Source organism: Danio rerio, chromosome 6, assembly GCF_049306965.1.
Source record: "Danio rerio strain Tuebingen ecotype United States chromosome 6, GRCz12tu, whole genome shotgun sequence".
Classification (NCBI taxonomy): Eukaryota; Metazoa; Chordata; class Actinopteri; order Cypriniformes; family Danionidae; genus Danio; species Danio rerio.
In genome coordinates this window covers 52,610,001-52,633,126 of record NC_133181.1, presented here as the reverse complement: position 1 = coordinate 52,633,126, position 23,126 = coordinate 52,610,001, and the positions used below count along the sequence as shown (strand labels likewise).

General features: G+C 33.2%; 1 protein-coding gene across 7 annotated transcripts; it reads left to right on the top strand.

The window, feature by feature from the left end:
* Nucleotides 1–203: 203 nt before the first annotated feature.
* Nucleotides 204–20,494, top strand: asip1 (agouti signaling protein 1). 7 transcript variants are annotated; one of them, XM_073953422.1, is made up of 5 exons: nucleotides 204–443; nucleotides 12,077–12,235; nucleotides 16,195–16,368; nucleotides 16,760–16,812; nucleotides 19,155–20,494. In XM_073953422.1, the coding sequence occupies exons 3-5, from the start codon at nucleotides 16,209–16,211 to the stop codon at nucleotides 19,317–19,319; spliced, it is 378 nt and encodes a 125-aa protein (XP_073809523.1). In that variant the 5' UTR covers nucleotides 204–443; nucleotides 12,077–12,235; nucleotides 16,195–16,208; the 3' UTR covers nucleotides 19,320–20,494. The 7 variants fall into 7 exon arrangements, with proteins under 7 accessions (XP_073809523.1, XP_073809526.1, XP_073809524.1 ...); XM_073953425.1 differs by having other exon boundaries at nucleotides 417–443; nucleotides 16,252–16,368; XM_073953423.1 differs by lacking the exon at nucleotides 204–443 and adding an exon at nucleotides 8,170–8,310.
* The last annotated feature ends 2,632 nt before the right edge of the window (nucleotides 20,495–23,126 follow it).

Genomic DNA, 23,126 nt, shown 5'->3' with positions numbered 1-23,126 from the left:
GCTCATAAACCAAAACAGTTTTATGGAGTTGGCATAAACAAACGAGTGTGCTGGGAGAATTACTTTTATGTGATACAATAAATCTTGGTAAATAATGCTCAACTTGGTTTCTAAACTGCATGGCCTGAGCAGGTGTAAACATGGCGTCTCTGAAGAGTTTAACGCTTGCATTCTTCAAATCTCCTCAACAATATCCTCAAAGCTTCTTCCAGAGGAGAACCAGACCTGCCTGCTTCATGCTCATAATGGCTTGCAAACCATTTTATTCCTCTAATCTGTTTAAAATTGCAGTGGGATTCCTGGCTCCCAGACAGCTAAAGCCTTTTCCTGCGTCCTCCATTCCTGTCTGCTTTTGACAACAGTGCTGAATCTTGCGTCATAGAGCACAACACATGCATGAGAACTTCTCGCTTTTTATATAAATACAGTCCCTGAGGTACAAGGTGAGTTGCCATTATTTTCTCAGCAAGAACTAACAACAATACAAAACATTACTTTCCTAAACACCTGTTTGTCTCTATATATGAACTGCATCTTTTGATCTACGATATCGTCCGCAATGAGAAACTGTTGGAAATAACATTAAAAGGTTTTGTTCTCTGAAACCCTCACAGAAGACAGTTCAGGATTTTCAATTGAGTTACATGCGATTACATCAGTAGGTTTTTCTCTTTCTTCTCCCAGCTGTGCTTTGTTTGTTTAATGACTCTGGACCACAAAGTATGTGTCTAAATTATCGATCTTTATTATCATTCAAATTTTATTTTTATCAGAATATTAAGTTCTTCTTCTATGAAAACATTTCAGAAATTTACTTTTGTTAATTTGTCAAAACATCATTTTTAATTAATAATATGTATATGATATTAATTGAATAAATGTTTTATTTTAAACTACAGATTCCAGATTTTTAAATAGTTTTATATCGGCTAAATGTTGTCTTATGCTAACAACCAATACATCAATTGAAAGCCATTTATTTCAGATGAAAAAAAATCACCTACATCTTGGATGACCTGTGAGTGAGTAAATGAACAGGAAATTTAAAGATCATACATATTATTTGTATTTATTAACATATTTCCCAAAATTTCTCAGGGTGACATATTTTGACTATTCTGATTACTGTACAGAAGAGACCCACTACAATGTCATTCAGAAATAATACCAAAAACAAATCTTGATTTATAACAAGAGAAATTTGTTGACATAAAAAAAATGTTGCAGCACTTTTCTGTATTAGTATTGTGATTATTATTTAATTGTCATTTTATTTATTACCTATTTGCACATATACATGGCAATATTTCAACAATGAGTTCATCGTGTGCAAAGAGAAACTGCTTTTGATCTAACATTTAGGTATTTTTGCTTAATCACTGAAACTATCTCTATGTTTAATTACATCTTATGTTTTTCTGTACCACTGAATATCACACGTATGTGTGTGTTTAAAAACGTAATAAAAATATATGATAAAGATATTGAAACTGGAAACTGGTTTGGATCTAATATTTAGGGGTTTTTGCTCACTGGATCACTTAAACTCTCTCTGATGAAAATGTTATAATTTTCAAAGTTTAAAAAAACTCCAAAATTCCAAAAAAAACTCTTTGCTGATAAATCTTACAACATTTAATGATTTATTAAATGATCAGTGCAGTCTCAAAATATGTTTTAATTATCTTTTTTAATCAGAAACATGTAATGGCATATATCACAATCAGAGGACAGACAGAATAATAATTACTTGTCCTATTTAATTACCCGTTTGCCTTTATGGACAGTTGCATTTGATCAATGAGCTCATGTTGTACATTGAGAAACTAGTTTGGCTCTGACATTTAGGGGTTTTTGCCCACTGGATCACTGAAACTCTCTCTGATGAAAATGTTAGAATTTTCAAAGTTATAAAACATAAATTTACAGCTTTATTTTACTGTTTATGTACATAACATTATATAAATTATATAAAATATGTACATAATAAAATGTTAAAGTTAGGTTCAGGGGTAAGTTTAGTGAGTTATTATCCAGTTTAATACCCAGTAAGTACATACAGAACTGTCAATAAAGAGCCACCAAAATATAATCACAAATATTCTTCAGATACATTCTCAAATCTCAAATTACACATTGATGCTAATGTTTTAAACTATTGGTGTAATAGTTTACATAAAAAATAATGAATATTATTTTAACCATAATTTCCAGAAGATACCCACTAAATTATTATTCAGTTAACCAGTACCAAAAACTCTTGATCTGATGATCAGTGCAGCCTCGAAATACTTTTAAATTATCTTTTTAAATCAGAAACATTTAATGACATATATCACAATCAGAGGGCAGAGAAGAATATTTACTTTATATTACTTTATATTGAATACTTTATACTTTATATTGAATTACCTGTTTGCCTTTATGGACTGTGGCATTTGATCAGTGAGCTCACCATGTGCATTGAGGCACTGGTTTGGATCTAATAATTAGGGGGTTTTGCTCACTAGATCACAGAAACTCTCTCTGATGAAACTTTTATAATTTTCAAAGTTATGAAACATAAATATACAGCTTTATTTTAAAGTTTATGTACATAACAAGTGCACTTAACTATATAAATTTTCTAAAATAACTTGATGTCTTAAGGTTAGGTTTAGGGGTAGTACAATAAGTACAAACAGAACTGTAAAATAAAGAGCACCAAAATATATCATAAATATAATTTTATATAATTTATATAAAACATATTTTATACAATTTATATAAATAAATTATATAAAATATGTACTTAATAAAATGTTAAGGTTAGGTTCAGGGGTAACTTTAGTGAGTTATTACCCAGTTTAATACCCAGTAATATTATAAGTACATGCAGAACTGTCAATAAAGAGCTACCAAAATATATGACAAATATACTTTGGATACATGACTGATAGATCGACTTTCATTTTGATTATTGTTTTGCTTTCATGTTTATGTGTTAAGTTTGTCAGTTTTCTAGCATTATAAATGTTTTTGTTATTATTATTTTTGAATTTCAACTTTTAATTTACTAGAACTTCTATATTAAGCTGCTTTGACACAATCTACATTGCAAAAGCGCCACAGAAATAAACAAACATGAATCATTTAGATTATTTACCAAACCCTGAAAATCCTGAAAAGTTAATGTATTTGAAGTTTTGAGCTTTAAACTTTGTGTCCCCAGAGAAAGTGTCTCATCTTTGGTTTCTCCTATATGTAATTTTAGATAAGTTCTATAAAATTACATCTCAAATTACACATTGATGATAATATATCAAACTATATGTGTAATAGTTTTAATATAAAATTATTATTATTATTATTATTATAAAATTAGTATTATTTTAACCATCATTTCACAAAGATACCCACTAAAATGTAATTTAGTATAACAATAAACCAGTGTACCAAAGACTCTTTGCATGCATAACAACATTTAATGAATTATTAAACAATCTTTAGGGCCTCTAAATACTTTTTAATTATCTTTTTAAATCAGAAGTATATATCGTATTTAATTACCTGTTTCCCTCTATGGCTTTTGATCAAGGAGCTCATCATGTGCATTGAGAAACTGGTTTGGATCTAACGTTCAGGGTTTTTTGTTCACTGAAACTCTCTCTGATGAAAGGTTATAATTTTATACATAACTTTTTATAAATTGTATAAAATATGTACATAATAAAATGTTAAGGTTAGGTTCAGGGGTAAGTTTAGTGAGTTATTACCCAGTTTAATACCCAGTAAGTACATACAGAACTGTCAATAAAGAGCCACCAAAATATATCACAAATATACTTCAGATACATTCTCAAATCTCAAATTACACATTGATGCTAATGTTTTAAACTATTTGTGTAATAGTGTTTATATAAAAAATAATGACTATTATTTTAACCGTGATTTACCATATCCACTAAGTTATCATTCAGTAACAGTAGTTTATGTACTAAAAATTATTTTCAGGCGTATCCAGATTCCAGAACAAGATACATTTAAGGATATATATTATCATAAGATCATATACAGCCTCAAAATACTTTGTCCCATTCCTTAAAACCTCTACAACAACAAGATTTAATTAAATATAATACAATTTTGCACAATGACATATTATTTTATTTATATTATAATAGATACAGCTCAGAATAATTTTTTGATTTTTTACGTAAATGCAACAGTTACCCTGTGAAAGACAATTTCACCCATATTGTGTCATGTTAAAAAATAAAGCAGACTAATTACTCATAGATGTAATTTGAATAAAAATCTCTTCTCTAAATTTGATTTAATGAGGAGAGTAAAAAGGCTTCGTCTTTGACCGATAGATCAGCTTTCATAGTAATGTATTGTTTTGTTTTCATGTTTATGTGTTATTTAAGTTTGTCAGTATTATCTAGCATTATAAATGTTTTTGTTATGATTATTTTTAAACTTCAACTCTAAAAACTGGACTGACAGTTTTTAATTTACTAGAACTTCTATATTAAGCTGCTTTGACACAAACTACATTGTAAAAGCGCTACAGAAATAAACAAACATGAATCATTTAGATTATTTACCAAACCCTGAAAATACTATAAGTAACTGTATTTGAAGTTTTGAGCTTTAAACTTTGTGTCCCCAGAGAAAGTGTCTCATCTATCTTTGGTTTCTCCTATATGTTATGTATCATATATGCGACTAGACTAGGCCAGCGGGAGATCAGGAGCATTTTCATGGTATGTACTGTATGATAAGGGGAGGAACGCTGCCAATGTGCGCATTCTCCATATTACATTTGCTGTGAGTGGATCGATTTTCAGTAAAAGAGCTGTCGCATGCTTGCTACAAGCCGTGAAAGAGAATATATTCATGTGTAAATCTGCTTAGGAAATAAGTAGTTTCTGCTTTTTTTTCTTTCTTTTTTTTTGAGTATGGGAAGGAAGACAGAAATCCTGACAAGAAAATCCAATGCGCAGAAGGTAAAATAAGTCTTATTTGTATACTCTCTGACTTCACTTGTGCACTTAAAAGCTATGTTTGGATTTTTTTTTTTTACACAGTTGCTGCTTTACAAATTTCACATGATTACTTTTGAGTGTTCATTCATTTTTTTAATGTAATAAATCTCATTTTTAGGCTTGAAAAACTGCATATGCACATTGCTAATGATAACACTGAAGCTATGCCAAGATGTCCTTTTCCATTATACGCCCATTTCAAGTTTATGTGTGTAGCATTAGCACCGGTGAACCTGAAAATATACATAGTGTCACAGGTTTGGGAGAAAAAGCTAGAATCTGCAAAACCTTAAATCAGCTGGACAGATTATCAACAGTTGCGCTGCACAGAATCTGTCTGCACTTATTTCCACAGCGGCCCGTTTTTTTTACTGATCTCAGATGTATTGTTCTGTGATGTCTGAAACCAAAGAGGAATATAGCTTTGAAACTACATTTAAGATGTGGAAATCAAAGGTTTCTCTACTCTTAATATTACCAAACTACATAATAGTTTCAACTGTACGCTGAAAATGGAAACACATGCAGGATCAGGGATCACCGATTATTTGGTGTCAGTTCATATTATACACTGAAATCATCCCATGTCTTTTGTGTTATGTGAACATTTCTGTTTTGTATTGTTTAGTTTGTTATCATAATATAAAGGAAAAATAGCTTTATCTTAAAAAAATGGACATGTTATTACTGTGGAAGATATGTGACTTGCGAAAGTCAAAACGTAGTGATCAAACTGAGATGTTTTTCATCATACTGCTTTTTTGAAGTTATTATTACAACAATCAAATTCATATTTGTAAAAATGTCAAAAGTCTGTGATTTCATACTCTTGAATCCTGATTTCACAGTGCAGTAAAACTGAAATATATGTTTCATGTGCAAAGCACATTTTGAAATGAAATATTAAACAGTCGACGATTTACAAATAAAAACTTTCCCTGAAAAACTACAATGTTCTCAGCCTTTTTATTGCCAAAACATCTGGGGTGCTGCATGAAGGAAAAAAGCTCATAATCGTGAAATGATTCTGCTCTAATATTAACATTTTTAATGTTCACTCCCCGGCCACTTTATTAGGTACACCTGTCTGACTGCTCGTTAACGCAAATTTCTAATCAGCCAATCACTTGGCAGCAACTCGATGCATTTAGGCATGTAGACATGGTCAAAATGATCTGCTGCAGTTCAAACCGAGCATCAGAATAGGGAAGAAAGGTGATTTAAGTGGCTTTAACTGTGGCGTGGTTGTTGGTGATAGATGGGCTGCTCTGAGAATTTCAGAAACTGCGAATCTACTGGGATTTTCACACACAACCATCTCTCGGTTTTACAGAGAATGGCCTGAAAGAGAGAAAATATCCAGTGAGCGGCAGTTCTGTGGGCACAAATGCCTTGTTGATGCCAGAGGTCAGAGGAAAATGGACTGATTGGTTTGAGCTGATCGAAAGGCAACACACAAATAACTGCTTGTGACAACCGAGATATGCAGAAGAGCATCTCTGAACTCACAACATGTCCAACCTTGAGGCAGATGGGCTACAGCAGCAGAAGACCACACCGAGTGTCCCTCCTGTCAGCTAAGAGCAGGAAACTGAGGCTACAATTCGAACAGGCTCACCAAAATTTGACGAAAGAAATCTGGAAAAACGTGGTCTGATGAGTCTTGATTTCTGCTGCAACATTCAGATGGTGGACAGAACTTGCCGTCAACAACATGAAAGCATGGGTCCATCCAGCCTTGTAAATGTTCAGGCTGGTGTTGGTGGTGTAATGGTTTTGGGGATATTTTCTTGGCACACTTTGGGCCTATCAGTAGCAATTGAGCATCGTGTCAATGCCACAGCCTACCTGAGTATTGTTACTGACCATGTCCATCCCTTTATGACCACAGTGCCCATCTTCTGATGCCGACTTTCAGCAGGATAACGCACCAATCTGGTGCTAGTAAGGTGTAACTAATAAAGTGGCTGGCGAATGCAGATCTCTAACCTCAGAACAGTTTTATTTCTGATCAAAAAAGTCAGAATGTGTGTCTATCATCACTAAAAACAGGACATCATCTGAAACTGTAAATATTTCACTTTTGTTTTATTAAACATTGTGCATTTGTTAAAAAGAGAGAACACATAGGATGTGCTTTTTTTTAGCTGTTTATAGGTTTCTTTGAACTTACAATACATTTGGTATTGTTAATGTATTAATTAGGCTATTTCAGTGAAACTATTTTGCTGTAGCCCTATTTGTTTTAGAGGGGGATTTGTGGTATTTTTAATGGTCATTAAATTTAACTGAATAATTTTTTTTCCGGTTAATGGTTAATAATCAGTTAACGAGAGTCAACTTATCGTAAAAGAAAATTACCAAATTGAACAAACTCTTACATTTTAGGGTGCCCCCCGCCAGTGTACCCATCTGCTATATTCACTCCAAGCTGTGAGACATAATGATGCTCATAAATGAAAATAATGGCATGATGCAAATAAATACTGTATGTTAAACCAATATCAAACCATTATCATTTTAATAGTAAGTTATAAAATATTTGTAAAAAAAAATATTAGTATTATTATTATAATACTTAATTTTATTGTTGAATTGACTGTTGAATGGTTAGGTTTGGCTTACGTTTTGAATTGGGATGCATGCTTTCACACTACCCTGCTGGCAATAATTGAGGATTAGAGGCAGAGAGACAAAAACTGGCATTAATGACAGAAAATAAGTGTCTGAGAAACACATGCTTTCTTGTCCAGACATTAGACATTTATGGCATATCCTTATTGTGGACAATTCAAAGGTTTCCTAAATGTGAGCAAAACATTTACAGCTTCATGGCCATGATTTTTACAACTGTTCATGGCCAGAAGGGAGTAAATAATTCACTTTGGTGCACTTTTATAAATTCCACTTGTAATGTTAAAACATAAATTCTAATTGCCAACCTATTTTACTTCAGTAATGTGCTGTAAACACTGTAAAAACCCAAGAATGGGCTTTTAAGTTGTTTAAAAGAAACCTTTAAGAATATTTGATGTTCATCCCGTTAAATGCATTGACATGTTAGAAACATAGACTGTAAAATAAAAAAATAAAAAACACAGGGAATCTGTGGGTGGGCTCGTCTATTTCAGCCTAAAGCAGATGGAATCAGCTCACTCGTGTTTATCGCACACCATCGGTTCACATTGAATCTATTTGTAACATCTGGGCCCTTTTCTTTTGGAAGAATCTATGGAAAATAGCGTTTACCAGTACATTATTTTGTTACGACCATTTGCAAGTAAGTCACAAGTGAGAAGTTGCTTTAAACGGGACTGTAAATGCGTCAAAGCAAACAGGTTTCCTAATGACTGAGTGTAATTTAAGGATTAACTCTGAAAAAAGGTAATTACAGCGTCATCTGCTGGTCAACATGATCCTCCCCGCTTTAAACACGTCTTGAGTTAAATATGGTACACTTGTAGCGGCAGAAAGTGTTCAAGGAAATGGCTGACGGCAGACAGAGATAGAGAGAAAAACATGCATGCGATGCAATAGTCATTTCAAATAACATCCAAATGTGATGTGGTGTTCAGATGATCTTAAAAGAATCAAATTTGCCCTAAGAGAAAAAACGAAGTAAAATCAATCTGCTTATTGTTTTCTGTCATTGATTTTGTCATATGCTAAACAAAAACAAGTTCTTTCGTTTGATAGGGAAGAAAGCGCGTTGTTTCGTAGCTTTCTATTAAAAATGTAATAGGATTTAAAAACAGCTATCTTCTGCCTGGCCTCGATATTTAATGGGAATCAGACCAAACTAAGCACTTCATTAAATTCTATTTTTCCCCGCCATGTTTTTAAAATATGTAAATAATTGTACCTCGGTATTTTCAATGGCGTTTCTGCGCTAGCCTGCTGCTAATGACGGTGCTAGTGTTTACATCAGGGGTCACCAACCTTTTGAAAACGGAGAGCTACTTCTTGGCTACCAATTAATGTGAAGGGCTACCGGTTATTAAATAACACATTTTTTTCAATTTACTTTTAATTATATGTTATTATTAAAAATATTCATCTGTGTGAAGACATTGTTCATGTGAATGATTTCTCACAGTAGTTGTCAACAATGATTTAACAAGGTAGCCTAGATAAATATCAATATGCGAAACTTAATTTGTCTGAAATAGTTTTTAAAGTTTTTTCATTATATAACTTAATGTAATTTTTCAAATTTACACCATGCAAGTGTGATTAAAAAAGAATACCTATAAAAATATTAGATGTATGTGGTGGCCCGTGGGCAACTCATGTGAACCTGGCAGGCTACCTTGTGCCAACAGGCACCATGTTGGTGACCCCTGGTTTACATGGTGTTTCGTATCTTTTTACGCTTTAACAACTAAATGAATGCTTGTGTCTATTTAACTGTATTATATTTGATTATATTTGAATTACATTACAACATTGATGCTGTAAAACAAACTTATGAAATTGAAAATAGTCACATAAAGCTCTCACCAGACGTTCATCATTGGCTGAAAAACAGCTGTGCATATACAGTTGCCCATTGAATATCCCTGAGGAGAACAAGTTAATAGTCTACAAAATAAGTAATGGGCTATAATTTAAAATAACTTATATATTTTACTAATGTATTTTTTTTATTTTAGGTGACATGGTGGCTCCTGTCACCTCACAGTAAGGTCAAGTTTGCATGTTCTCCCCATGTTGGCATGAATTTCCAAACCGGGTGCTCCGGTTTCCCTCACAGTCCAATGCGCTATAGGTTAATTGAATAAAATAAATTTGCCAAACTGTATGTGTGTGAATGAGTGTGCATGGGTGTTTTCCAGTACTGGTTTGCAGCTGGAAATGCATCCACTGTGTAAAACAAATGCTGGATAAGTTGGCGGTTCATTCTGCTGTGGTGACCCCTGATGAATAAAGGGACTATGCTGAAGGAAAATTAATGGATGAATTTTAATTTTACTCCACTGATGTCAGTCAGTAAAAACATAAACAAATAAAATATACCGTTGTAGTGTACAACTGTTTTATTTGAGAAAAGCTTGAACATTGTGTTGTTAAATGCACTTTATGTTTACCAAAATGGAAAATGTTTTCATTCTTTTTTTAATATCAATAAGTTGGTGTTGCCCTGCGAAATTAAAGCAGGTATGCCTTTTTTTGTCTATACAGTGCATCCGGAAAGTATTCATAGCGCTTCACTTTTTCCACATGTTTTTATGTAACAGCCTTATTCCAAAATGGATTAAATTCATTTATTTCCTTACAATTCTACACACCATACCCCATAATAACAATGTGAGAAAGGAGTTTTTTTTAATTGGTGCAAATTTATTAAAAATAAAAAACCTTAAACATCACATATCTCACAAGTCAAAAAATCTCAATACGTTGTTGATGCAACTTTGGCAGCAATTACAGCCTCAAGTCTTTTTGAATATGATGCCACAAGCTTGGTACACCTGTCATTGGGAATTTTTACCCATTCCTCTTTGCAGTACCTCTCAAGCTCTATCAGGCTGGATGGGAAGTGACAGTGTACAGCCTTTTTCACATCTCTCCACAGATGTTCAATAGGATTTAGGTCTGGGCTCTGGCTGGGCCACTCAAGGGCATTCACCGAGTTATTGTGAAGCCACTCTATTGATATTTTGGCGTTGTGCTTTGGGTCATCGTCCTGCTGGAAGATGAGAAGTCGCAACAGTCTGAGGTCAAGAGCACTCTGAAGCAGGTTTTCATTTACGATGTCTCTGCGTTCTTCTGTGGAAAGAGGAGAACCTTACAGAAGGACAACCATCTGTGCAGAAATCCACCAATCAGGCCTAGAGTGACCAGACGAAAGCCAATCCCCGCCTGGAATTTGCCAAAAGACATCTGAAGAACTCTCAGACCATAAGAAACAAAATTCTCTGGTTTAATCAGAGTAAAATTGAACTCTTTGGAGTGAATGCCAGGCGTTTCGTCTGGAGAAAAACAGGCACCACTTATTACCAGGCTAATACCAGTGAAGCATGGTGGTGGCAGCATCATGCTGTAGGGATGTTTTTCAGCAGCAGGAACTGGAAGACTAGTCAGGATAGAGGGACATATGAATGCAGCAACCCTAAAACCAGACTTAAATCCTATTTAACATCTTTGGAGAGATCTGAAAATGGCTGTACACCATCACTTCCCATCCAACCTGATTAAGCTTAAGAGGTACTACAAAGAGGAATGGGCAAAAATTCCCAAAGACAGGTGTGCCAAGCTTGTGGCATCATATTCAAAAAGACTTGAGGCTGGCTGAAATTAAAAGTCTATGTGCATATACCTCATAGTTAGTACATGGAACATGTGCATCAATGACACCTTGTCAATGACACAAAGTATTACCAAAATTTGTTTAATAGTTCTTGTGCTAAAATGTATAGAGATTACGACATATTTAATACAATAATGTCTTTAACTATTTTAAAACATATATGAAAATGTTTAGTACAAAAAAAGTTTAGCAAATCTTAGTTTAATGAATCAGCTAAAGATGTAGGCTATGATTAGATTAAGAATGTTTTGTTTTCAGCCTATAATCACTTCCAGTGGTTTAGGTTTAAAACAAGTTAGCAATAAAGTAATCGCAGTATACAACTTCAAATGAGTAATTGACCCTACTGAAAATAAAACGATGCCCTTATAATAGTTTTAAAGTTTATGATTGTATTTGTTTAGATGGAAAGTGTATAATGGTCCCAGTGGGTCTCTTCTGGTAATTTGTTTCCTTTTATTGGCATCATGTGGTGTCCCAAAACACACTACAAACCATTAAAATGAGCTTTTTAAAATGGTTAACAGTTGTTTGTAATGTTTTTAATGGTATTAGTAGTGGAAACCATTAGCCCTTTGAGGCTGCTATCAGCGGGGAAGATTACATCGCTACCTACATCACATTTTCATCATGTAATCGTTAACGGACTACAATTTGTTGCCACTATACCACCTTCCTCATACACTTATTTATCCCTCACCCTTTCCCATCTTCTCTCTCCCTCTGTTCGCTCAAGATCCGCCCCTGCCCAATTTTATCATTTCGCCCCCTTTCTGAATTTCCTGACTACAAAAAGTCTGTCAGACGTCTGTGTGAGTCTCAGCAGGGGAACGGGGAATATCTCCAGCCAGCTTCACAAAGGGAAAACTGGGGGCCTCAGTACTCACAAGGACAGGTCAGTTTGTAAATTCCCAACAGCGACTACTGAAGATTACCATGGGTAGTTTCGGTTTTGAATGCACCGTGAAAGAGGATATAAAGAAAAGACGAGGTTGTCAGAAAAAGGAGGGTGAGCATGGTGAGAAATGACAAAAATTGTGATCAAATGCCACTAGATACTGTAAACTGTTGCTTTCTCTGTTTTGGGAAAATGTTCTTGTTGGATTGTTGTTTTCTTGATACTTGCTAGTTGGTACACAACTACTAGGCTACTAGAAAAAGTGGAAATTTTAATCAATAAATAAAAGATTACTCTTTTGCTGGCCAGAGAATCAAGCTGAACTGATCTTATATTACAATGCTCTTACAGTCTACGGCTTGCTTTATTTTTTGTATGATAGCATAAGTTAATATTTAATGCTATATACAGTGCTCAACATATATGAGTACACCCCTCACAGATCTCTCTTTTAAATTCATATTTTAATAGAAAGCTACACAATATTATATTTGTGCATATACATTAGATTAGTCAGTACTGAAGCCAAATCTAGAACTTATCTAGCAAAATAGCTTACAATAACGGTCCAAAAACTAGCACACCCAAATTTAAGATATGGAAAAATTTTAAATACAAACTTTAAAAATCAAAAGAAGCAAAAAAAAACTTTTTAATTTAATGAAAAATGTGTATGCTGTATTTTTGTTGTTGTTGTTTTTGCAATATTTTGCTTGAATTTAATTGTTTTATCTTTCCATTTCTAAATATGTTTGGTGACTAAATTATGTAATAAATATATCTGTTTAATGAATCTCTTTTGTTTAAATGCACCAAAATACATTGCCTATGAGAAATGGAATCAAATATTTTATATTTTCAAAACGGGCTGTATTCAATTACTGAGCACTGTATATATGCTTTTACACAACTATTTCTGACCTTGGACCACAAAACCAATTTTTTGTACATTTTGAAATTATATACACATCTAAAAGCTGAATAAATGTATTTTTCATTGATGTTTGTGAGGAAAATATTTGGCTGACTATTGGAAAATCTGGTATTTGAGGGTTTAAAGAATCGAAATATCTAAAAAATATCCCTTAAAACTGTCTAAATGAAGTGCTTTGTGATATATATTATCAATCAAAACAATTGAGATCTGTTCATAGTAGGAAATGCGAAGAATCTGTATGGAGCTTTAATTTAATATTCTAATGATTTTTAAAGAAAGAAAGAGTGATCATTTTGACTCTTACATGTATTTCAGGGTTTCTGGTTTCAAGTTTAAGACCTTTTAAGGCATTTTTAAGACCATTATGAATAAAATTTTAGACCCATACAGGGCTAAACGCTAAGGAGTTTTCGAATGCGGCACAAGTGGAAAATATTTTTATTTGCCCTATCAACATAATTATTACATTTAGGTGACACGGTGGCTCAGTGGTTAGCAGTGTCCCCTCACAGCAAGAGGGTCGCTGGTTTGAGCCCCAGCTGATACAGTTGGCAATTCTGTTTGCATATTATTACTCTCTGTGTGAGTTTCCTCTGGGTGCTCCGGTTTCCCCCACAGCCCAAACACATGCGCTATAGGTGAATTGAATAAACTACATTGGCCGTGTAGTGTCTGAGTGTGAATGAGTGTGTATGGATGTTTCTCAGTGTTGAGTAGAAGTTGGAAGGGCATCGGCTGTGTAAAAGATATGCTGGATGAATTACTGGTTAAATCAGCTGTGGTGACCCCTGATGAATAAAGGGATCAAGCTGATGGAAAGAAGGAAATACATTTTATAATATAATAAATATAAATTTTTGATATTTCTTAGCAAAATATTTTAAATATTGTGTGAAAACAAGCAGGTCTAATTGTAAACATATATTTTTTTCAACATAAACTTTCTTTAAAATAAAAAAAAGATCAATCTTTAAAAAACTATCATCATTTCCAAGATCCTGACATTTTGTGCAAGAAAATGTATTCTCCTGAACTGGATAATGGATAAAACTCCTACAAAGCCTTTATGGCACAGGGTAATACTTGAATATGTACCACTGGACTACTTAACTTGTGTCTTTCATGGCAAAGATGTTTTATTTCATGAGAGGGGGGATCCATTTTTGTTACATATGGGTTTAAACATAACCTCCATGCTCATCAGAGGGTTGATTTAATAAGGTCAGATCTTGTGACGGTTTGTGGTGCATGAATATGCAATATCTCAAATTAAATTGATGCCCTTTTTTAACAATATATTTTTTCTTTCTCTCGCATGTTCTGTTCACTTGTTTGTTGTTGTATCTGTATTGTCTAAAAATTTCATAAATACATTTTTAAAACAACAAACTAAACTATAATTGTTTTTAAACTGTTTTTATTAGTTTTTGATAAACATAGTATACACATAACATTTACTTAGAATGTTTAAATTCACAAATAAACATTAATAATAGATCAATTATAATTATAAATAAATATTAGTGATAGCTTAAAAAGATAATACATTACATGAAAAAGGAAAAAGAAAAGTAGGTAATTAAATAAATAAAATACAATATAAAGACAATAACTACTACAACGACCCTGACAACATTTCAAGGATCAAGTAAATATTTCGATTAGTGCCCAGGTCTGTTGGAAAATGCCTGATTTTAAATCTGCAGTCATTTTTTCAAACATATACAGTTGAAGTCAGAATTATCAGTCCCGCTGATAATTTTTAAAATATTTCCCAAATGATGTTTAACAGATTCAGGAAATTTTCACAGTATGTCTGATAATATTTATTTTTTTCGGAGAAAGTCTTCTTTGTTTTATTTCGGCTAGAATAAAAGCAGTTGTTAATTTTTTAAACACCATTTTAAGGACAATATTATCAGCCTCTTTTAGCTACATTTTTTTTTTCTATAGTCTACAGAACAAACCATCATTATACAGTAACTTGCCTAATTCCCCTAACCTGCCTAGTTAATCTAATTAACCTAGTTTAGCCTTTAAATGTCACTTTAAGCTGTATAGAAGTGTCTTGAAAAATATCTAGTCAAATATTATTTACTGTCATCATGGCAAAGACAAAATAAATCAGTTATTAGAAATGAGTTATGTTTATGTAAACTATGTTTAGAGATGTGTTAAAAAAATCGCTCTTTTAAACAGAAATTGCGGGAAAAAAAAATAAACAGGGGGCTAATATTTATGACTTTAACTGTATATATCTGATTCAGCCTCTGTGTCAATTCTGTCAAAGTATTTCATCATCCAGTTCACTGTAATTATTTTCAAAGCTGTTGATAATAATATATGTAGTGCAAATAGGTGAGACTAACTGAATTATTCAGGGGGGAAGCCATCAAGTAAAAAAATACTGGGTTCATCGGCATGTCATATCCTAAATCTTTGCTAATCTCCCTTTTAACATCCTGCCAAAACATTTGTATTTAAGGACTAAAAACTATAATAGACATAAAGTATGCACATCTGTCTGTCCAGGTCAGCATCCTCAGCAGTAAATACATGGGGAACTTTTTAAAAATGTTATTATAAAGAAAATAATTAAACTATTATGAGTAAATAGAGTTACAAATGACTTTTTTGTAAAAAGTTAAAAGTTTTACTGAAGTGGATTTTTGGTTGTTTTGGACTGTTGATGGCCAGATTGTGTAGCCATACACAAACAAAGACAAGTTAAAACCTTTTTAAAAACAGATACAACACAACATTTTAGTAGATTTAAGACTTTTTAAAGCTCAAAGTTCTGTTTTTAAGATTTAAGACATTTGAAGACTTCAATAGCCTGCATTTGTTTTGTGGTCCAGGGTCACACTTGAACCGTTGTGAATAAACCCACTAATTTTAATGCTTTGGATGTGTTTTTGTTTTTCTTTTGGGAGTTGCTAGAAAGCAGTTTTGTAGGACAACCTTGCGTGACAATATCAGCAGATCTGCACTTTTTGTGTGATGTTTGTGTTTTGCGCAGGGTGAAGTGTTAATATGAGTCCGTCATTGTGGCTGTGCTGTGTGCTGCTCTGTTTAGTCTGCTGTGTCACGGTGCACACACACATGCCAATGGAGGAACAGCACAGCTCCAACCAAAGCAACAGCAACTTACTAGCAAACAACCAAACAGATGCACCTCCTGTGCTCATAATCGGTAAGAGTTTTCCCTCTCACAGACAAACATACACAAAACAAACACTGTAAAAATGCTGGATTCCACACAATCGATTTGTGTTTGGGCAACATGAAGGAATTACGTTAAGTTATTAGTTTTTACAAATTTAAGTGGATTGAACATAAAACAGTTAACCTGTCCTCCCTAAAACATGACAAATTGTGTGGTTTCAGCCCAGTTAAAATATGTAGTTTGAACAAAGAGCCAATCTATTTTTCTTGAGTGAATGATCGTCACTATCAAGTATACTATAAATAAATGGTTTACAGCGTTACATGATTATACAACATTATTCAGATCGTTTTTATGTTGCTATTATAAAAAAAACTGATCAATGTTCAAACTTGTTTGTATTTTTCCATCATCGAAGGGCTTTCAAAAACACCCAAGAAGAGCAAGAAATCAGAAAAGAAGCCAAAAAAGGTTTGTAAACTTTGAATATTCTGTATGGTTCACTCATTTGTGGAAAATATTTTTATCCAAGATGGATATAATGATGAAACAAATGCTAGTTTTTCAATCGATTTAGCTCATGGGAATGTTAAATGAGTTTAAAATTATAATCTACAGCGTTGAATCTCTGCATGTCAAAATGTATTTTATTTATGGGTCAGTTTTGATAAATGTCTTTATTAAATGTGAGTTTAGCAGCATTTAGCAGCAATTATTGTGTTAAACATTTTTGGGAGAAAGCAAAGTCGGCTTGTTTGTTTTGGTATGGATAATTTCGTTGCATTTAGTACAAAAAAAATGTATTCTTATTTTAAATATTTTAATTTTTCTTTTACATGTATGTCTCTGACATTTTAAATATGCTAGCTTTGAATAAAAATGTATTTATAGGCATCTTTGTTGGTCAGGGTGGATAATATTCTTTACCTAGCATGCTTTTTAATATGTATTATTATACGTTTTTCACTACAATATTACACTGATGGTTTATGTATATTTGATGTGTGTATATTTACATACACATACACATACAGTGTTCAGCATAATTGAGTACACCCCATTTGGAAAATGAATATTTTTATCCATTTTTCAGTAAATATAGGCAATGTATTTTGGGGCATATGAACAAAACAGATTTATTAAACTAATATATTTATTAAAATAATATTTTAGTCACCAAACATATTTAGAAATAGAAAGACAAAATTAAATTCAAGCAAAATACAAAATGAAAAAAATTACAACCTACAAATTTTCAACGAAATTTGTCCTTTTTTTTTTTTGGTTCCCTTTATTTTTTCCCTCTTTTTAAAAACTTGTATTTAATACTATAACATATAAATTTTGATGTACTCATTTTTGGACCGTTATTGTAAGCTATTTTGTTAGATAGGCTCCAGATTTGGCTTAGTACTGACTAATTTGCATTAATATAATATTGTAGAGCTTCCTATTTAAAATATCAGTTTAAAAGATAGATTTGTGAGGGGTGCACTTATATATGCTGAGCACTGTATATACGAAAAAAAATTAGAGAGCACATGACTGTTCTCAGATTCTCTAGATTTACAAATTAAATAAATAAATGTTTGAGCAAAATGTCTTTTTTATTCTGTAATCTACCAATGAACTTTCTTGCAAATTTCTAATAAAAATGTTGTAATTTAGAACATTTTATTTGCATAAAGTATCAAAAAACGTGCCTTGTAACAATGCAATACCAAAATTTTAATTCAGTGGGAGTTAAATGATATTTTTAATATTTCAGTATTTTTAGTAATTCCCTAATATTCGATATTTTTCTCTAATATTTCTATCAATATTTTGATTTTATTTTGACATGAAAGCTAAATTAATAGATCTTTTATTCATGTATAGTCTGTTAGAATAAGACAATATTTAGCTAAGATGATCTGAGTGTTCAAAGAAAAAACAAATAATAAGAAAATCAACTTTAAATATGTCATTAAGTTCTTAGTAATGCATTTTACAATTCAGAAAACAGTTTTTATATTGATTTACAATCGGAAATATACAAAATATATTCGTGAAAGATGATCTACTTAAAAAATTATATTGTGCGTTTTTTTCCGCCAAGAAAAGCCAATAGGCTAATTTTGACCGATACGATAGCCTATTTTCGGTTAGTACCAAATATATACCCGTGCAACATAAGACATTGTTTTTGTGGTCCAAGGTCACAGATATATGCTACTATATTTAACTACAAAGCTAAAATATGGCGTGTATCCTCTACATCATTATTAGCCTAAACAGTATTAATATGCATTATTAAAATCAAATGCAAAGTCGTAAATAGCTGGTGTCTATAGCAGCACAAATGCACAACTGTGTTTCAGAAATTCCCCAATAAAGTGAAGAGAGCTGCAATTATTAATTAAATAACAATTAATTCGATTTAATTTAAGCATTTTCAGTGTTTGTTTTTGAGTAGGCTACTTCCCATGCCTTGAATCCATATGTCTGAAATTAAATAGACTATTAAGAAGTGTGGAACTCTGAAATTAGCATTTTAGTATTCAGAAATTAGAGTTTGATTTACAGTAAATGATCATACTTTTCGAATGATTTCTGAAATTAAAGAAAAATCTACAATTTTGACCCATATATTTTCGGTTATCACCACCAATCACAATTAGCAGGCCTATTATATTTTTAACAACAAAGTTGAAGCCTACCGCAGGTATATGGTACATTATTATCATTATTAATATGCACAATTAAATTCAATTGCAAAGACGTGAATTGCTGGTGTCTAATATAAACGCACACTTGTCATTTGTGTGTTTCAGAAATTCCCCAATAAAGTGAAGAGACCCCCGCCTCCGCCGAACTGTGTGCCCCTGTGGGCGAGCTGCAAGAGCCCGAACGCGGTGTGCTGCGATCAGTGCGCTTTCTGCCACTGCCGCCTGCTCAAAACAGTCTGCTACTGCCGCATGGGATACCCCAAATGCTGAGGAGGACCACCAGACTCACCCCATCCTGTTTATGGAGCCCTGCGGGATTATGACCGGCGATAATCTCTCGCACTGCATCATTATTTTTATAACCGCGGTCAGATTTTCTCGGAGTTTTTCCTGACCAGATAAACCTGAGGCGCACGGCGGGAAAACACATGCAGACACCTGGGTACTTAAAATCACCTTATGATTATTACTTATATTATGGGTAATATTATAGGAAGAATATTCTTGTTTATACGGTGACTTTTTTTGGTTGTATGCACTTTATGGAGATAAGTTAAAAGCATTTGCTCTCCTGTTTGAGCTGCTATACACGAGAGTAGAGAGCTGTGTGTGTGTATAAATCACAGTGACGACGACAATTGCCGCCAAAAAGTTGTTTACTAAAATATATCCGCCATCACACTAAAAATGTAAATAGATCGAATTAAACACACATAAAGATAAAAAAAAGTTAGAAATTGAAGAAATAGCAAAATATGTGTCAATGTGATGTGGTGACCGACGGGTTTGGTTGTAATGGGCATTCTTATTTTAAGATTTATGAGGTATATTTTTGTTGAAAGACGAATTATATTGATCTACTAGGCTTGTGATTGAGTTACATGTTAATATTTGTTTTATTCTATAAATGTCTAAGAGGATTTCTTTCAAATGTCATATATGAATATATTGCTAGAAGTACAATTGGTCTAAATAACACGTGTTTTTCAATGGTTGTGATTAAAAATCAGTATTATCCCACTACATATTGATTCCTTAACTTTTCTGACGTCAAAACGTTGGTATTGTGATGTCTGTAAATATAAACACATGGCACCTTTATTGTTATTTTGACCAATTGTCCTTTTTTATTTTAGATTTAAAAGAAGAGCAAAACCAAAATCAGATTTACTTTAACTGTAAATTGTAAATGCAACGAAACAGACTTTCCAAGTGGTCTCTTGCTCTGTCTTTTTATTTACCTACATAGCTGCAGTTCTTGGGTCAGTTTTAAAGATTCAAGTTGCAATGTCTATATCATAAATGATTTTGGACCAATTTATTATATTCAATTCATACCCAGTTATAAACTAGGGGAAACATTGCAGAATTTTATTGTGCAGATTCATAAATAACTTTATAAATTAAAATAATAAAGACTGAAACATGTCATTTGTCTATGCATCTTATGACAAAAGTTGCCTCTTGTTTTTTTCCCTTGTAGTTTGGCGTATTCAACCCAAATTATTCCTATTCAAGATTTAAACTAACACACACACACACACACACACACACACACACACACACACACACACGCTACAGATACATTTTTGTACATTACATTTCGTCACTTAAACAGTAATGCAACAAAATGGAGAATAAATCAAATGAGTTTAAAGCTACAAAGGTTAGACGTGAAAGGTTTTTCTCGAGATGCCAGTGAGTGATTCTCAAGCATATGGTGTGTAATGACAGGTTTAAGGCAGGCCATTGTAAAGTCCATGCATGGAATCAGTAAAACATTACGTTACGCCACATGACAGAAAGCAGACTTTGAGATAAGATGACAAATTTTGTACATTTTAATGTAATTTTTACCTCAAAATTTGCGAAACAACAACAAAATTTACTGTGGAGTATATGAAACAAGATATTGCCAAATATTTTTTACATTTTTCTTTAAATTTAACTTTATTGAACACAAATTCTTAACTTTAAATCTAGAAGTGATTTATAAAAACAAGACTTTATTTAGGGAGCTATGTTATGCATTAGGTTATTTATGCAGTAAAGTACGCACAATTAAAGGCAATTTAACCCCTAGAGTAAATTCCTGCTTTTAATTAATATCTAAATGTATAATTACACAGTGAGAAGAGTACCGCGACCCAAAATATTTCATTTTCAAATAGAACACTCCTTTAATAGGGGTCATAAAATATGCGCACAAACAAACAGCTATCAAAATGCGGTTTAATCCATGCAAATATCTTAACACCTTGCTTTCGGGACACAACTGCTTATGAAAGGAGCGAGATCAAAGAGTAATTCCCAACACCTCAAATAATTATCAGTCCAACAGGTAATAAAACACACTTTCAAACAAACACACACTCGGGGTGACACTAAAGGCTCCAGACGCCACAGCTGGTTCACATTGAAAGCAAGAATTGGCCCAGAGTGGAAGAGGGAGAAAGAAAAAAAACTCAAAAAAAAAAAAAAAAAGATAGGCCCTTGTTATGTCTCTCAGGGGACACCTTCCAGGCATTTTATGGGTCCAGGACATCTAATGGCCTAGTTTATTCCTTTACCAAACAAGCGCTAACTACAACATTTTACAATTTCCAGCTAATAAGGGCCAAATTAGATTGAAGCCATGTGTCTGTATGGAAGCTTGAATTAGTGAGGCATTGCTTATCTACTGAATCAACCATCGTAGGTTCATTAGATACTCAATGAGAGCAGATAGTGATTTTATAGGACAGCAGTTCTGCTCTTTTTCAGATGCTTTAGTGTCAGCGATTGAAACGATGTGGCATGTGAGATTTCTCTGTAACAAATTGCTCAGTCAACGTGAAACGGTGATGTTTTTAATCAAGGAACTGTTTCAAGTACGCTTTGTGTTTTTGGCTTGACATTGAGACCATTTATGGGAAAAGACATAACTCAAATATTGTGAATCAGGTCTAGAAACTGCTTCACAATTATTTAAAGGTGCAGTAGGTGATTGTCTTCAGAAACATTGTTTGTTGTGCTGGTTGAAAGTCTCTTCACATTCCAACATTAACGATTAAAGTAAATGATCTAAATCCATTTAACATGTGTTTTTATATTCTGGGTGACGCATGAAACTAAAAAAAAGGTCTTCAAATTAAATACTGTCAAGCCAACCTGATCTGACGAGAAAACGTAAGTATTTTATGTTTTGTCAGTTTAGTGGCTAATTCGTACGAATTCGTACGAGTTCAGTCGTACGAAATAGTACGATTTTAAAAAGGAGGCGTGGCACCTGACCCCACCCATCATTGGGGGATAAGCAAATCGTACTAAATTGTACGAATTAGATCGTACGAATTCATACGAATTAGCCACTAAATGAAAAAGTTACGAATTGCCGTGAGATTGTGTTGGTCAAGCCTACAATTTTCATAACTCTGATAAGTAGTCCAAACTGTCAACAAATGTAGATTTGTACATCTGCGCATGAGAGAGTGACAGCGGTAAAATCAAATCTGAATCAATAACGGAGTTTCTTTTGCTGGAGGAAGGACGACACCATGGCTGAAGTATTACTTTTAGACAGGTAATGTTCTGTTTTAAAACTATTTTAGTCACGCAAAGCTGATGTAGATTGTGTTGTTATACGAATGGCCTATTTGCAAATGTTGTTCAGCCACTGAAATCTTTCTGCAAAAGATTGATGTGACTATTTTCAGTTTTATAAGGGAGATTTTACAGCATTGATAATGTAGATTTTTAATTAGTTTAACACCAAAACATCAGTAAATAGCGCTATTCCACCTAGCCTGCTTTACTGAGGTTAAGTTGCTTTTATATGCACATTGGTTCATTTTTGAACAACGACAACCTGAGACACGCCCCCTATAATGTTTGCCATGCTACTCTGAATATTCGGTCTGAAACAGCAGGTTAGCATGGCTAAGTGTTAATTCCTCTGCCCCGCTGGCCAAACACTGCATAGTCGCTTTGGGAACTGTAGTATTGCAAAGAACCTCAAATTTTCTACCTGGCGACTGACATGATCTAGTGGGTTACCTGCTGTCATCTTTAACCCTTTAACTACCCCACCAAGAAAAA

Coding starts and splice junctions, on each gene's coding strand:
- asip1 (XM_068221811.2), top strand. CDS start 12,277: ATGGGTAGTTTCGGTTTTGAATGCACCGTGAAAGAGGATATAAAGAAA. Junction 16,369..16,759: donor ACCTCCTGTGCTCATAATCG/GTAAGAGTTTTC, acceptor CCATCATCGAAG/GGCTTTCAAAAACACCCAAG. Junction 16,813..19,154: donor CAGAAAAGAAGCCAAAAAAG/GTTTGTAAACTT, acceptor TGTGTGTTTCAG/AAATTCCCCAATAAAGTGAA.